The sequence below is a fragment of the Saccopteryx leptura genome, chromosome 5 (assembly GCF_036850995.1).
Source record: "Saccopteryx leptura isolate mSacLep1 chromosome 5, mSacLep1_pri_phased_curated, whole genome shotgun sequence".
NCBI lineage: Eukaryota > Metazoa > Chordata > Mammalia > Chiroptera > Emballonuridae > Saccopteryx > Saccopteryx leptura.
In genome coordinates, this window is record NC_089507.1 from 165,012,942 (window position 1) to 165,026,463 (window position 13,522).

General features: G+C 46.0%; 1 protein-coding gene across 2 annotated transcripts in view; it reads right to left on the bottom strand.

Annotated features, from left to right (window-relative positions):
* PRKCA (protein kinase C alpha) overlaps positions 1-13,522 on the bottom strand; it is a 408,132-nt gene that overhangs the window by 103,986 nt on the left and 290,624 nt on the right. For both annotated transcript variants that reach the window (XM_066386622.1, XM_066386623.1), the window contains 2 exons: positions 11,170-11,281; positions 7,940-8,068 (listed from right to left, as the gene is read on the bottom strand). In XM_066386622.1, coding sequence (XP_066242719.1) covers positions 7,940-8,068; positions 11,170-11,281 — 241 coding nt within the window. The remainder of the gene's footprint in view (positions 1-7,939; positions 8,069-11,169; positions 11,282-13,522) is intronic.

Sequence of the window (13,522 nt, forward strand, 5' to 3'; positions counted from 1 at the left end):
AACAATAGTGATGACAACATTTTTCTCCAAGGGGTGTTGTGATGGATGAAACAACACAGAGGGAAGCATCCAATCAGGAACCTGGTATACAAAAGGTGCTTAATCAATGCTGGTTTCTCTTCTTGCAAGACCCCAGCACTCAGTGAATACCAGTAGCTTCTTGGCTTGCTTACGCCCATTCCCACATTTGCTACTTGTGTTTCAACTGGCTGGCTATCATTGACGTCCCCATCAGGAGCTCTTATATGGGTTCACCTGGAGGCTTCCTTCCACTTGAGAGTGACCCCTACGGAAAGCGCCATGGTGCTACATGGCTGGGACAAAAAGCTCCAACTGCACATGGCCCAGCTATTTAAAGGTTTGGTTGGTTTGAAAGATCAGGAAAAATCACAGCTGAAATATTTCAGCATTCCCCTCCATCATCACATTATCATTATCACCCAGAAATTTCACATGGCTACAAAAGCATTCATTTAAAATACAGTCCAGATTCGGATTCCCCGATGGTCCCCCAAATGTCCTGTGTACGTTGCTGTGTGTTCTGGCTCCGGGATCCAGTCGACTGTTACAGGTTGCATTTGGTTGTCATGTTTCTTCAGTTCCCTTTAGCCAGAAACAGTCCCCTGGCCTATTTTTGTGTTTCATGATGCTGACGTTTTTGAAAAGTCCAAGTCAGTTCTGAGGCCAAACGACCCAGTACCTGCATTTGGCTAGATGTCTCCAGCATTACAATTACAGTCAGGTTATAACATTTTGGCAGAAACACCTGACAGGCGACAGTGTGTCCTTTCTATGACATCACGTTGGTCTGTGCACAGTCTCGATCTGCTTTACTGGGAAGGCTGAGTGTGATCCCTCTGGTTAAGGTGTCACAAACTAACTGGATCACATAACCACACAGGACCACATCTGATCCAGGGAACAGTCTGCTGACTATGTACCCTTAGTGGGATATCATCTAAGGATTAAAAAAAATGGCCAGAAGACCCTGAACTTGATTGAATAGGTATGCTCTTGGTGGAGGGATAGGTGCACTGATTCTGAAACTTGGCTGCACGCAATGTGGGGCAGAGTGGACACATGAGCATATTCATGTCTTCAGAACTAGGGGTGGTCCTGAGGGGATGGGACAGTAAGGACTGGGGAAAGGCAGGGAAGAACCCCGGGCTAGGATCAGAACCAGGAACATCAGTGTGAAGTCATTAAAAAAAGAAACTCCTACCTTTGTCTACTCTAAGAGCTTGGGAGCAGTAATACCTCAGGTCCATTAAGCACTTCTAGCACCTGGAGCTTAGACTCTTACTATTTCCCAGTTAAAAACACTAAGCCCCCCACCCACACCCCCAGGGTTCCTCGGAGACATTAAGTATAGGTGATCCTTTGTGTTCCAGAAAGAAAGGAAGTGTTTAAACATGGATGGGTCATGTCAAGAGGACACAGAGCCAGCTGGAAGAGGCTCCCACTGGCCATATCTCAACTGAAACATCGAAAAAGATGGTGAAAAAGAACTGGGGAGCCCCAATTGCTACTTTAAAAAGCATAGGGGAGGGAAGGCTTTTCTTTCAGACTAATGCCAGCTAATGAACGTAGAAGAAATGACAGAATTAGAAAATCACCATTCTGTAACCATCAATGTAATAATGAATTAAGGTCCATCGGGTATAAAAGTCATTTGGGTGAAAGGTTGCTGGTCTCTAAGTATTACATTCAGACTCCTAATTACTTACAAACAGAAGAAAGGACTTTTGCAACCGACGGATGTGATGAACATACCTTTACCAGGGGATGAAATGTAGCATCACCAATGATGGACAGTCTGGGTAAGCCTGATGGTAAGCAGGTTCTGCTGACTCTCTCCCCCATCCCTAACCAAAGGAGCAGCTCCATCAGCTTCAGCACTGTCTGCACTCCTGAGCTAAATCCCAATCCCGTGGCCCAGATCTGATTTAATAGAAATGACCTCCAACTGCTACCTTTTCCTTTAAGCAAGTAGGTCAGCCCCACTCCTCCCTGCTGGCGGCTCCAAAGTGTTGTTACATCCCACGAGCCCATCTGCCACCAGTAAAAACATCCCTACAAAACTTTTGTTTAGGCAACAGAGGTGACCTGCTATACCCCCATTTCTAGTGTTGACAAAGAAAGTCGAGGACCACTGCAAACCAGGGTGATGTCCAGAGTTCAGGGCAGGAGACCGATACTCTGTCCTTGTTGACAACATAGCTCTGGAGATTGAAAATCTTCCCATTTGAAAAAGAAATATTTAACTTGGAGCCCACACTGCACAACCCCTAAGAACTGCACGTTCTACGAGGTGGGATGAGTGTAGCCCTAATCCCTTGAAAATGGGAAGAAACTTCCCTCGGGCTCTCCCCACCTCAAGCTCAGAATTTCCCAATTCTTGGACTGTGTCGAGCTTCCTGAACACATCATGCCTTCCATAGCTCAGCATCTTTGCCTGAAATGTCACCTTCCCACCCGTCCTTCTGGCTCTGCTGTCCCTTCCTACGTGAAGCTATTGGCAGCTTCCGCAGGTGAGGCCTCGCTCTCCCAAGCTGCCACCACCTTCAAAGGCTCCTGGTGCATTGCCCCGTCATTCTCTTTCATGTTTTAATTCCCCCCAAAGACCACACATGCCATGCTGTGGGCCACGTCTTAATTATCTTAGCATCCCAGTGCCGGGCAGAGAGCCTGACGCATGCCCAGTAAATGTGTAACGAATGAATAAATGAATAAGTGGTCACTAGATGAAGCTGAGACTCACTGCCTTGACTCTGCAGCAAGCATGCTGTTGTAAGGTGGAAAAACACAGACGGGATATTGTTTTAATCACAACCACATGAACCTAAGTCTTGATAGCTGGGTGGTGAGACATGGACATTAAATTGCACACAGTCCCAGAAGGCAGACGGAAGATGGCACCCTTATTGTGCAAAAGGCTCAGAACCTATAGGAACTCCTTTCAGAACTTGAATCTCCACGCCAAGTGAACAACCCAAAGTATGGGAGAAATTCAGATTCTTCTGCAGAATAATCTTTTTGTAGGAGAGAAGTGTTTCTGAAACAGCTGTAAGGCATACAAAGTTCTTCCGTTTACTTACAACATTTAATTAAACATTAGTTCCCAAGAGGGATTATTTCTTTACTAGTCCTTCAAACCAAATAAAATAGCATGCAAGAATATGGAAAACCACCTGAAATGGCATATTGAAAGAAAAAAAAAAGACATTATTCAGATAGCATCAGCACCACTGACCAACGGCAAAAATATAAAAATACGGCAGGAGAGTGGAGGTCTTTGCTATAACTACTGCACCAATCTAGAAAGGAAAGTCTTCTCTCATCTCAAAAGCATGATTTCCATCTCAAAGCTAGAGTCCGTGGGAATCTCTATTTTACTTTGGAAATTATTTTCAATGTAAGTGATTCTGTGCAGGTGAAACGAAGAGAGCGCTGATCCACAATTAACACAGAGGCTCAGAGTTGAAGTGCCTTTTCCAAGACATCTCTTGCATGTGGACCACAGCTCTCCTCATTATGGTTTGTTGTTTATGTCTGTCTCCCCATGGAAGCCAGGCTAGTTCCCACACCCCAACGCCCCACTTAGCCCTCCGTGGAGGTCCCTTCTCTCTGCCTGTCCAGGATCTGCCGGCCTCCAGGCTCCACCAGGGTCTCCTTCCTCCCCAATTACCACCCTCACCCCGAGGACCACCCAGGGGCGCACTATTCAGCACCCACATTAATGAGCATTAAGTTATACTTGGACTTGGGCTGTCCTTGAATTCTTTCCTGTGTTCCTCTTTCTCCCCTGGTTCTAAGCCCTGCATCTGGACCTTCTGTAACCTCAAAGAACATGTGGGGTACTGAACAAAGGTGCACAACTATTGATGGGTTTGCTGTTTATTTGAAAGGAGACTCTTGAAATGAGTAACAGAGACTTGGGGATTCATAGCCTGTAGGAGTGGAAGTCTGACCTGGGTGCCAGCCCCAACTCCGTTACTTTCTACCTCAGAGCTATGAGCAACTTTCTTCCCTTTGCTCAGCTCATTGGCTCATCTGGAAAATGAGGATGATAAAAGCACTTTGTGGTATTATCTGAAGGATTCAATAAAACAAATGTAAAGTCCTACACACACACACACAGGGTCCTATTCTATGAACAGTCTAAGTACACAGTAAGTACTCAGGAAGTGGGAGCCATTGTTATTAGACCATTTGTCAAGACAGACTCACGCCTGAGCTACTGGGTTGAGAGGAGGGGCAGGCAGGGTCTGCAGGAAGGGCCCCACCGTGGACAGGCACTGCTCTGAAGGACCTTCGCTCTGTAGTTCGTGCAGCCCTTTTATACTGGGATAAGTTTGATGTCCTTTAGACCCTTTAACACAATTTTTAGTGAGTAACACAGGTACCTATTTTTCACAAATGTATCAGGTACTATTTAAAAATCTGACTACTTTGTACTCAAAATATGGGTATGCAAAAATATAATATTGGAGGTGGTGGGTGAAGGGTGCACGAGAACCCTACTTTGTTTCTGTTTGTTTTTTCCCCCCTATTTGGACCATAAGCTCTACTCTTTATGGTTGTTTATACTTGTGTTCCCATTAAAACCAGGTAAATTCTGATCCTGAAAATCTAAAATTAACTCCACATGAAGAGTTTTAGAGAAATGATTGCCTATTAGTTACTTCCTTGAGTTTGGTTTTCTATACTTAGGATTGGCTTTCCTTCATCTCCTGTGTTTTTAACTTAGGTTTGCTATGAACTGGATGTTTGTGCACACCCTCCACTTATCTGTTGAAGCCCTAGTCCCAAAGATGGAAGAGGAGGCCTTGGGGGAGAGGACTAGGGCAGGCCCTCATAAGAGACACCACAGAGCTTGCTTACCTCCCTCCCTCCACCCGCCCCTCTCTCTCTTGACCACGCGAGGCCTTGGCTAGAGGCCAGAAAGCGAGTTCTCTCCAGGAACTACCTTCCCAGCCTTCCGAATTGTGAGAGGTAAATGTTGTCTAAACCGCCCAGTCTGAGTTATTTGTTATAGCAGCCTGAACTAAGACAAGAGTCCAACTGTTGTTGATTCTATCATTAAAGCATCTCTACTTGTACAAGTTAAATATCTCACGATTAAAATGACCATCTATATGACTCTGGACAAGTTATTTAATTTCTTTGTGCCTCAGTTCCTTCATCTATAAAGGAAGAATGATAAACTTCCACACAGGTTTGAATCAGTGGTGGGATTCAGCTGGTTTACACCGGTTCGGCAGAACCGATACCTAATTTTTTGTTGAGTTCCACAAACTGGTTGTTAAAGTGGCACTTGGAATCAGGGTTCTCTCTAAGGTGGGCGCCTGGGCAGACATCCAATGTGGAAATTACAAATTTACATTCTTTACTTTTTTTAATGTTCATCTGTGCAACAGCGTATTCTAAGTGCCCGTAGTAATGTTCATTCTGTCCACAGGTGAAAAAAATTGCAAGTGAGGACACAAATCAAGAAGCAACATGGAAATATCTTAAATAACAGTTTGATTTGTCAGATATTATTTAATATTTTTCATTAATATTTTAAAACTCTTCTAATCTAGTTTTCTATACCTCTTTTATTGTTCTTATTTAAGTAATAAATGCATAAAATAATAAACTGCCTTTCAGTATATCTTTTTTTATACTTAAAACAGTCGATAGGGCAGAGAAAAGGTTGTTAAATTATTTGAATCCCACTACTGGTTTAAGTAAGTTTCCCATGTGAAGTGCCTTCTTTGTGCAAAGGGCTCAATTAGCATTAGCTGCTACTGCTGTTATTATTAAACTATTGCCAAATTCGTTTTCCTAGAGCAGAGCTCTATCTATGCAAACAATTTTAGACTAACTCTCAAGAGATCTGACCTAGATTGTTGTCATAAGTTATGTTGGTTGGCTTTCATGAAAAGTCTATGTCTAATTCAGGGAAAGGCTCTGTCCCCTAAGAGGCCTCTGCAGCTGAGCTGAGTTCGACTGTTCACAGTGGTGGAACGATCAGCATGTAAGCTCTAGGAGCACCACTGCTCGCTGTCCTTGCGTGGTGGGACCTGGCATTTCTCTTCCACTTGTGTGCCATGTGCCACCCTAGCCAGGGCATGGGTGCCCCTCTGTGCAGTTGTACACCTGAGAGCCTCCTGAGGCCCATGTTGAAGACTGGGAACTGAGCAGCACTCCCGGATGCAGCCTTCACTATAGGAGAGCATGCAGGCCAGTGTGTGTGTTTTGCTGCCTTCAGAAGCAAAATGAATGAGAGCTGAACATTTAAAAACTTTGCGCAGGCGTTCTTGCCTTACGGGGGCTGCGAACCTCACAATTAAGCTCTGACAAATCACCTGTGATGTCTATTCTATCACCAAAGGCGGTGGCTTTATGAAGCTGAGGGAAGAACACTGAAATGTTTAGCCAATAGGCATTCACATTAGGCTTCTCAGTCCTTCCCCACCTAATGAGACTCTGTGTTAGGGTAGTTTCCTCCTCATCTGCATGCCCCCTCCCCCCAGTACAGGACTTCGACAAGGCAGGAGCAGCAGAAAAGAGAGAGGAACAAGCATGAGTCTGAGGCAGGGCAGATGGGCTCATCCCGGGAATGGTGGGAATGTTATTCACGATGCAGTCTGGACCCGGAGCTATGCTTGGGTTGTTCCACGGGTCATCCCGAGGCTGTGTGCTGACCCTCTCCCAGCAACACAAAGTCCTTTGATTTTTCCTGAATTCTCATTTGAGAGGATGGCTCTGGGTAGAAAAATTGCTTATTTTTCAAATAAAATAGTATGAGGATGCTTTAAAAAAAATGAGCTTTCTCTGGAATACTTTTTCTCTTCCCCCACCTCTTAAATAGACCCTTTTGGGCCCCCCCATAATATCTCCTGCTATTTACTTGTAACATTTTTCCATTTTTACCCTAGTTTAAAATTCCTAAATGCAAAAGGCAGCATAACACCTTTGCTGTTCAATTGAAAACCCGCTCCCCTGGTCAAAGAAAAGAGGGCGCCCCATGATCAGGGAAGCGAGGTTGACACCTGAGAACGAAGCCATTAATCAACACGTAGTGGGACGTGGCAAATACGCCAATCAAGTGCCTGGAACCTTGACGAGTCCTGGGCCAGCAAGACTCCAGGATAACTCGGTCAAGTGTGTTAATTTACAAAGTGCATCTGATGGGCAAACCAAAGGAAAAACCCTGCTACCACAGAGCCCACCCAGACAGAGCCCCAAGGAGGGCGTGTCCTGGCCCCTGAACAGGGATCCTGACCCCATGGCTGGGCTCTCTGTAGGAGGTGCACATGGTGTGATCATTAGAAGCCCCAGGTATGCAGTCAAAATGCCTTGATTCCCATCCTGGCCCTTCATTTACTCTGTGACATTGTAAGTTACTGATCTCTCTATGCCTCCGTTTCCTCTTCTGGAAAATGAGGCTCATAATCGGGTAGTCATGAGGACTGAGTAAATCAATCCACATGGAGTTCTTAGCACGATGCCTAATGCAGAGGAAGCATAAATACTCAGTGGCTGTTTGTTGTTGTTACATTAAGATGGACTTAGCAGGTCTTCACAGCCTGACGTCATTAAACACCTGGACCATCCATCGCTTCCCCTTGCCCTAGTTCCAGTCTCACTCACAGCATTTGCCTAATTGACTTCCCTGCCCCCCAGTCACCATGGGATAACATGCTGGCCATGCAGCGAGAGTACCCTGATCCACATGGCAGTTATGACTTTGAATGACACTGACATTGGAGAATTTGCATACAGAGCAGTCTCCTGGGAGACGTGCTAATGGGGATCACTGGCTCTGAGTAGGACCAGCGTGGAGGCAGACAAGCCCTGGTGCCTGAGTCCTGCCCGAGTGTCACCCTCACCTTCATCCGAATGTCTGCTGGGAAGCTGCGTGCCTGACACCCCCACGAGCATGCCTTACCTATGACATGGAGCTTTTCATCGGTGACCTCAGCCTTCAGGTAGATTCGGCCCCTCTTCTCGGTGTGGTCCATCCCACAGAGGCTGGGGACGTTGATTACACACTGCTTATGCACGTTCATGTCACAGGCTGTGAAGCAAGCAAGCACAGGATGAGGCCGGACATATGGACCCAAACCACCACCCAGTGTTTTGGTGTAGGTGCACAAGTGGAAGCCAGCTACCCTTTAACTTGATACTTTGCTGTAATGTTTTGGGTGACATAAAGAACGGTTAGCAGATGTCCCTTACAGCACAGGCTTTGTGTGAGTGACAATATTCCTAAAATATCCACACCATGTTCGTTCAGTCTTAACTGAGGCAAAATGCCCTTGCCTGGTCTCCTGTGGCTGCTCAAATACTTAACAGTATGCAAAATTCACATGGGTCAAGGCACACAGACGCCAGGCTAGTTAATATTTCGCGTACACGGAGGCAAATAGCATGCATATTTTAAACAGAGGACACTTTTTGCCAAAGAAATTCTTATGACTTCCTCGCTCACCACTCAGAAAGGGTGAGAATCTGTGGGCTGACTGTAGAAAATTCATAACATTTTCCTTTCCTGAGCTGTTTTTTAAGCAGGCTTAAATACATTGCTTTCTTTTTTTTTATTTTTAAGAACTTCTATTTGATATTTTAAACCTGTCTTCAAATATTTAAATATTATTCCAAGTAAAACAAATACATGCTTGGCATGGCACGCCGTTCCTTACCAGCTGACATTACGTGGGCGAGACGAGGTGGGTAAAAAAAGAGCATTGCAGTGAACCGAAGATGCCCTGAAAAGAATCCTGTGTGCTGCGTGCAAACAGAGACTGTGCAGGTGCTGCAGCTCTGTGGTCCTGTACCTGCCGGCTTCCAAAGAGAACCGGCCCCGCATGCCACGAGGCTCTTCTGTGACATTTGGATGGTTTAGGGTTCACGTGGTGAAATAAATTGCAAAAAGCGTATCAGAGGATGTGTGCTTGCCATGCTTAAACAACAGAGGCAGGATAATGGACACTAGGAGGGAAGAACAACTGGTCGATTCACAAGTGTGGATTCTGGTTTAGGCTCCTGTTTCCAAAGCTAACTGTTCAAAGCCAGGGACCGTGACTTAGCAAAGATACAGACTCTTGAAATGTTGTTAATGCCTGGGAAGGATTTGAAACTTAAAGGAAGTAAAGGCCACAGCCTCCGAGAAGAATCTGGACCACAGGGAGGGTGTGTGTGGGGGGTGGGAGGAGCACTGGGGCTGTGTTCTTGCCTCGGCTTTGACCATTAATGGCTTCTAATCTTGGGAAGCTTATGTGCTCTTTCTGATTCCATTTCTTATTTTGCAAATTAAGGGGCTGGCCCGGACAAGTGGCTGATATGCTCTTTTTTTCCACCACGCAGAGCTGTATATACTCTGGCGACCCTGTGTGTAAGGGCACAAGGAGAGCTTCCTCTCTGCAGAAGTTAGGGGAGGGTCGGGGGCCCAGCCCCCACCTGCTCTCCCTCCTCCGTCCTCCCTCCTGGAAGGAGCACAGGTTGCTGCCCCAGGTGCCCTAGGACACCAAAAAAGAGGCGTTTAAAACAAAACTAAACAAAAAGCACTGGTTTTCAGATATATTTTAAGTAATGGAACCCATTTTTCAAGCAAAATCTTAAGCAGAATCCTACTGTGTAAACCAGATGATGAGTATTATCTTATTAGCATAAACTTAGTTAATAAATTTAAATTTATACTAGTTAGTTATTATAAAGACATTCATGGATAACCAATCAAGTCCTCTGAACCAAACAAAAAATTGAAGCCAGCTGCAAGGGGTGCCAGGTGAAGTCTCCACTCAGCATTTAGGAACTCATTTATGGATCTCGTTGATGTTACTCGGTCCCCCAGGTCCCAGTTCCCACAGAGAGTCTGTCCCAACAGGAACACTGTTCCGCTTCGCAGTCCTGGGAGGCCCTCGCGCAGGGGCAGCCGGCAACCCTGAGTGCACGCTCTTCCCAGCGAGCGATGCCGGGCAACCGCAGGCCTCCACCGTCATCTTCAGCTGGTCGAGGCGGAGTGTGTAACACAGGCACGTGCTCAGCCTTGTTCCAAGTTTTAAAGCAGTTAAAAGTATATTTACAGATGCACTTAGAATCTGTGCTTGCGCAATCCCTGAAACCATGTCTCTGAACTCCGAGGGCTGCTCAAAACATGGCAGGCCAGTGGTCAGGGTCATCGCAGAGGTTTTGCCGGGCTATTCAATTCCATGGCCTTGGGAGGGGGAGCATCCCTGGGTTCTGAGAAGCTACCCATCTACTCTGTGCAGTTCATATATTTTTATTTTTTATACACTGTGTTTGTTGCGTGTAAGATACACACACACAGCTTCTGGCCATAACAATAGTTGTTAATGAATGCCAGTGTGCTGACATGTCCACAACACGTTCTTGTTTACTAGAACAGACTCTGTAATTACCTCTCATGTCCTAAAAGCTCACCTTTTTATTTAAGCAGATAAATAGCCTGGGGAATGAATCTCAAAATATAAGGATTATCAAAGCAAAGTGTTTCCACAGTTGTTTTTCTTTTCTCCTGGTAGTTGAAGGAGATATGTACAGAACACGGAAGGAGAGGGGGCTGCCATCTTTCTCATCCACAGGCTTCAGTGATTCCGTCTCTGACTGGGTGGACAGAAACTGGAGCTGACCATGGGCACGCAAGGCAGGTGAACTTAAGTCAGACACCATCCTGGTTTTCATTTTCATTGCTGTTTCAATTTAAGGAGATCCTACTGGATTTTTCCACAGTCCACCTACTAGTTAGAGACAGAGGGAGATGACATGGTTGCTTAGCCTATTTTGAAGACTAACCAAATGTGGGATCTGGAGGGGGGGGGTGGTGGAGTCTTTTTTCAACACTGGCATTTGCTTCGAGATTTGACCAGCCTGTATTTCCTAGTGACTGAAGACTTCTACCACAAAAAACTGTGATGGAGCCAACTTCATTTATAAATTGGGTACTTTAGGGGGTTCACCGTTAGACAATGAAGCAGTTTATTAAACCAGAGCTTTGACAGCGGAAACATCCTATGCTGTATTGGTCTGGTGTGTATCTGAATGAATGCTCTTTACAGACGAGTGGGTGTTGAAAAGTGAACTGACCCTGAAGTGCTCAAGAAACTCTGGGCACTGCCCCAGAGCCCCGGGACCCACTGGAGAAGAAACTGTACTTACTGTCACATTTCATCCCTTGATGGATGAGGCCATACAGCAGTGACCCACAGTGGTCACAGAAGGTGGGACTTCCGTAGGTGTGGATTTTAAACTTGTGCTTGCTCCTGGGGTCCTGGGGGGAGAAGAAGCACATTGCTCATTCCAGTCATGAAAGGCCACATTCATGGGCTGAGCCAAGGTCAGGCCCCACCTCTCCCCACAACCATGTCAAGGTTCCATGGAATCAGACTGTGCACGGTTCTCTGGGGCCACCCAACGGCTGTGGCGACTTGGCCACTTCACATTTTAACAGGCTACCTGTCTGGGCCACGTAACAAACATCTACATTTCTTCCCTTTATGGGATGTAATTTGCACATCCCAGGGTTTCCACCAAAGCTGTCACTTCTGGACCTGCAGTCATCCAAGTGCCCGAGGGCAAGACAGGGTTTAGACACTGTAATATCTCTGTATGCCCAGTACCTGGCACAGGCACAAAATGAGGGTGTGTTTGTGAAGCTGAACTGAGTCTAGGTGACCTCCTGTTGGGCAAGGTTTCCAGAAATACAATATATCATAAGACCAGATATGCACCCAAACTAACAGGGACATCTTCCCGCTTCTGCGCTGCTTCCAAAGCATTACACGCACTCACACCGGGAAACTGACAGGATCAGAGGGAAATGAGAAGTGCACTGAACAGACACTTGCCACAGCCTCCCGCTGCAATTCTCTGACGTCCGCTAGCATGCCAGACACATTCCTGAAGGGACAGCTTATTTTCAAGTAGGGCTTTTGTGCCTCAGTCCGCAGAAAGATTCTATGTCGGGAACTAAACATAGACAGCATAACATAGTGATTAAAGCGCCTAGCCTCTGGAGTCAGACTGCCGGGTTCAAACCCCAGTGCTGTTACTTCTCAACAGTGTGACCACGGACAGATGACTCATCTTTTCTGCCTCATCTGCAAACTGGGAGATTAATAGCGCCTATCTAAGTGGTTGTTCTGAGGATGAAACAAGTCGATTTTAGTCAAGCGCAGGGATGGGTAAATCAAAAGCAGTAAGCCCCGCTGCCTCTTGGGGCCTCTGATTATTAACACATAAAAACAGAGGGTTGAGCTAAAAGATCTTTCTGTCCTATTCGGACTGTAAAACCATTTCGTACTCTACCTGTCCACATGAGGACCCTTCCTCATTATACCCCACCCTCAGAATCATGTTCTTTGTGCCTGAGCAGCCGTGAAGGCAGAGCTGCCATGAACAGACTGGAGGAAGGGGACAGAGGGGGCCGGGGAAGGACCAGAGACCAAATGTTCCATTGCGGACACGTTCAGCTTGACTTATCCCTTCAATCAAAGGTTCCTCTGATGTAAACATACGCAAAGATATCCTTGGCTGCCGACTTTCCAAGAGCCGAGGTGCTGGCGATGTGAGGGAACCCCATGGTGAGGCTGGACTTGATAAGAGAACTGAGCACTGGGCGGACTTTGGAACCTACAATCTAAGCCACACATGTGCCAATGAATTGTGATTCCTATTTTAACGACATAAATTCTAAAATTCTGGAATATTTCAGGTGTGCAGCATAACATAAACAATAATGTACGTCAAACACTCACGTGAGCACCACCTAGACTTGAGGCATGTTAGCATTTCCCTGATTTTTCGCTGTGTAACTATTATCCTCATTCTACAGAGACAATAGTGACCTTCAAAGTCACCTGGCAGGTAAATATCAGAGGAGAGATCTGATCACACCTGTGTCTTTTTAACACTGCTTCCCATCCAAGAGTTTTCAGAACTTCACTCTGAATGAGGCTCTGACCTTAACATTTAAAAAAAATATATATGCAACACAATTGCTTTTTTTGGGGAAACGAGAACACCACCTGTTTTATCAATAAACTTTCCTCGGAACCCAGGCATATGTATTCATTTGCCTGTTTTCTGTGGCTACAGAGCAGAGATGAGCAGTGTGACCGCAGCACAGCACACAAAGCCTAATGGGACCTTATAGAGAACGGCCCCTCTCTGCTTTAGGGCCGCAGTTTTCCAGGTGTGGCCCCTACAAGGCACCACCACCACCTGGATCTTATTAGGAGTGGAATTGTTCAGCCCCCAGCCTACACCAGCTGAATCAGAAACTGTGGCAGAGGCCCTGCTGGTCATCCTCCTGTGGGCGAGCATGCTCAAGACCAAGAACCACGGCTTTGGAAGTTCCTCAACAGACATTTAGGCAGTGCTGAACAGGTGCTAGCTGCCTACATGTGTAGATGCTTAGCAATTTTCTCGGGGTGTAAAACATCAACACCTTCTTCGGGAGATGAGTTTTCCTAGTAAGTAGGAGCTGTGACTATGGTCTGGAGGGTAGGCT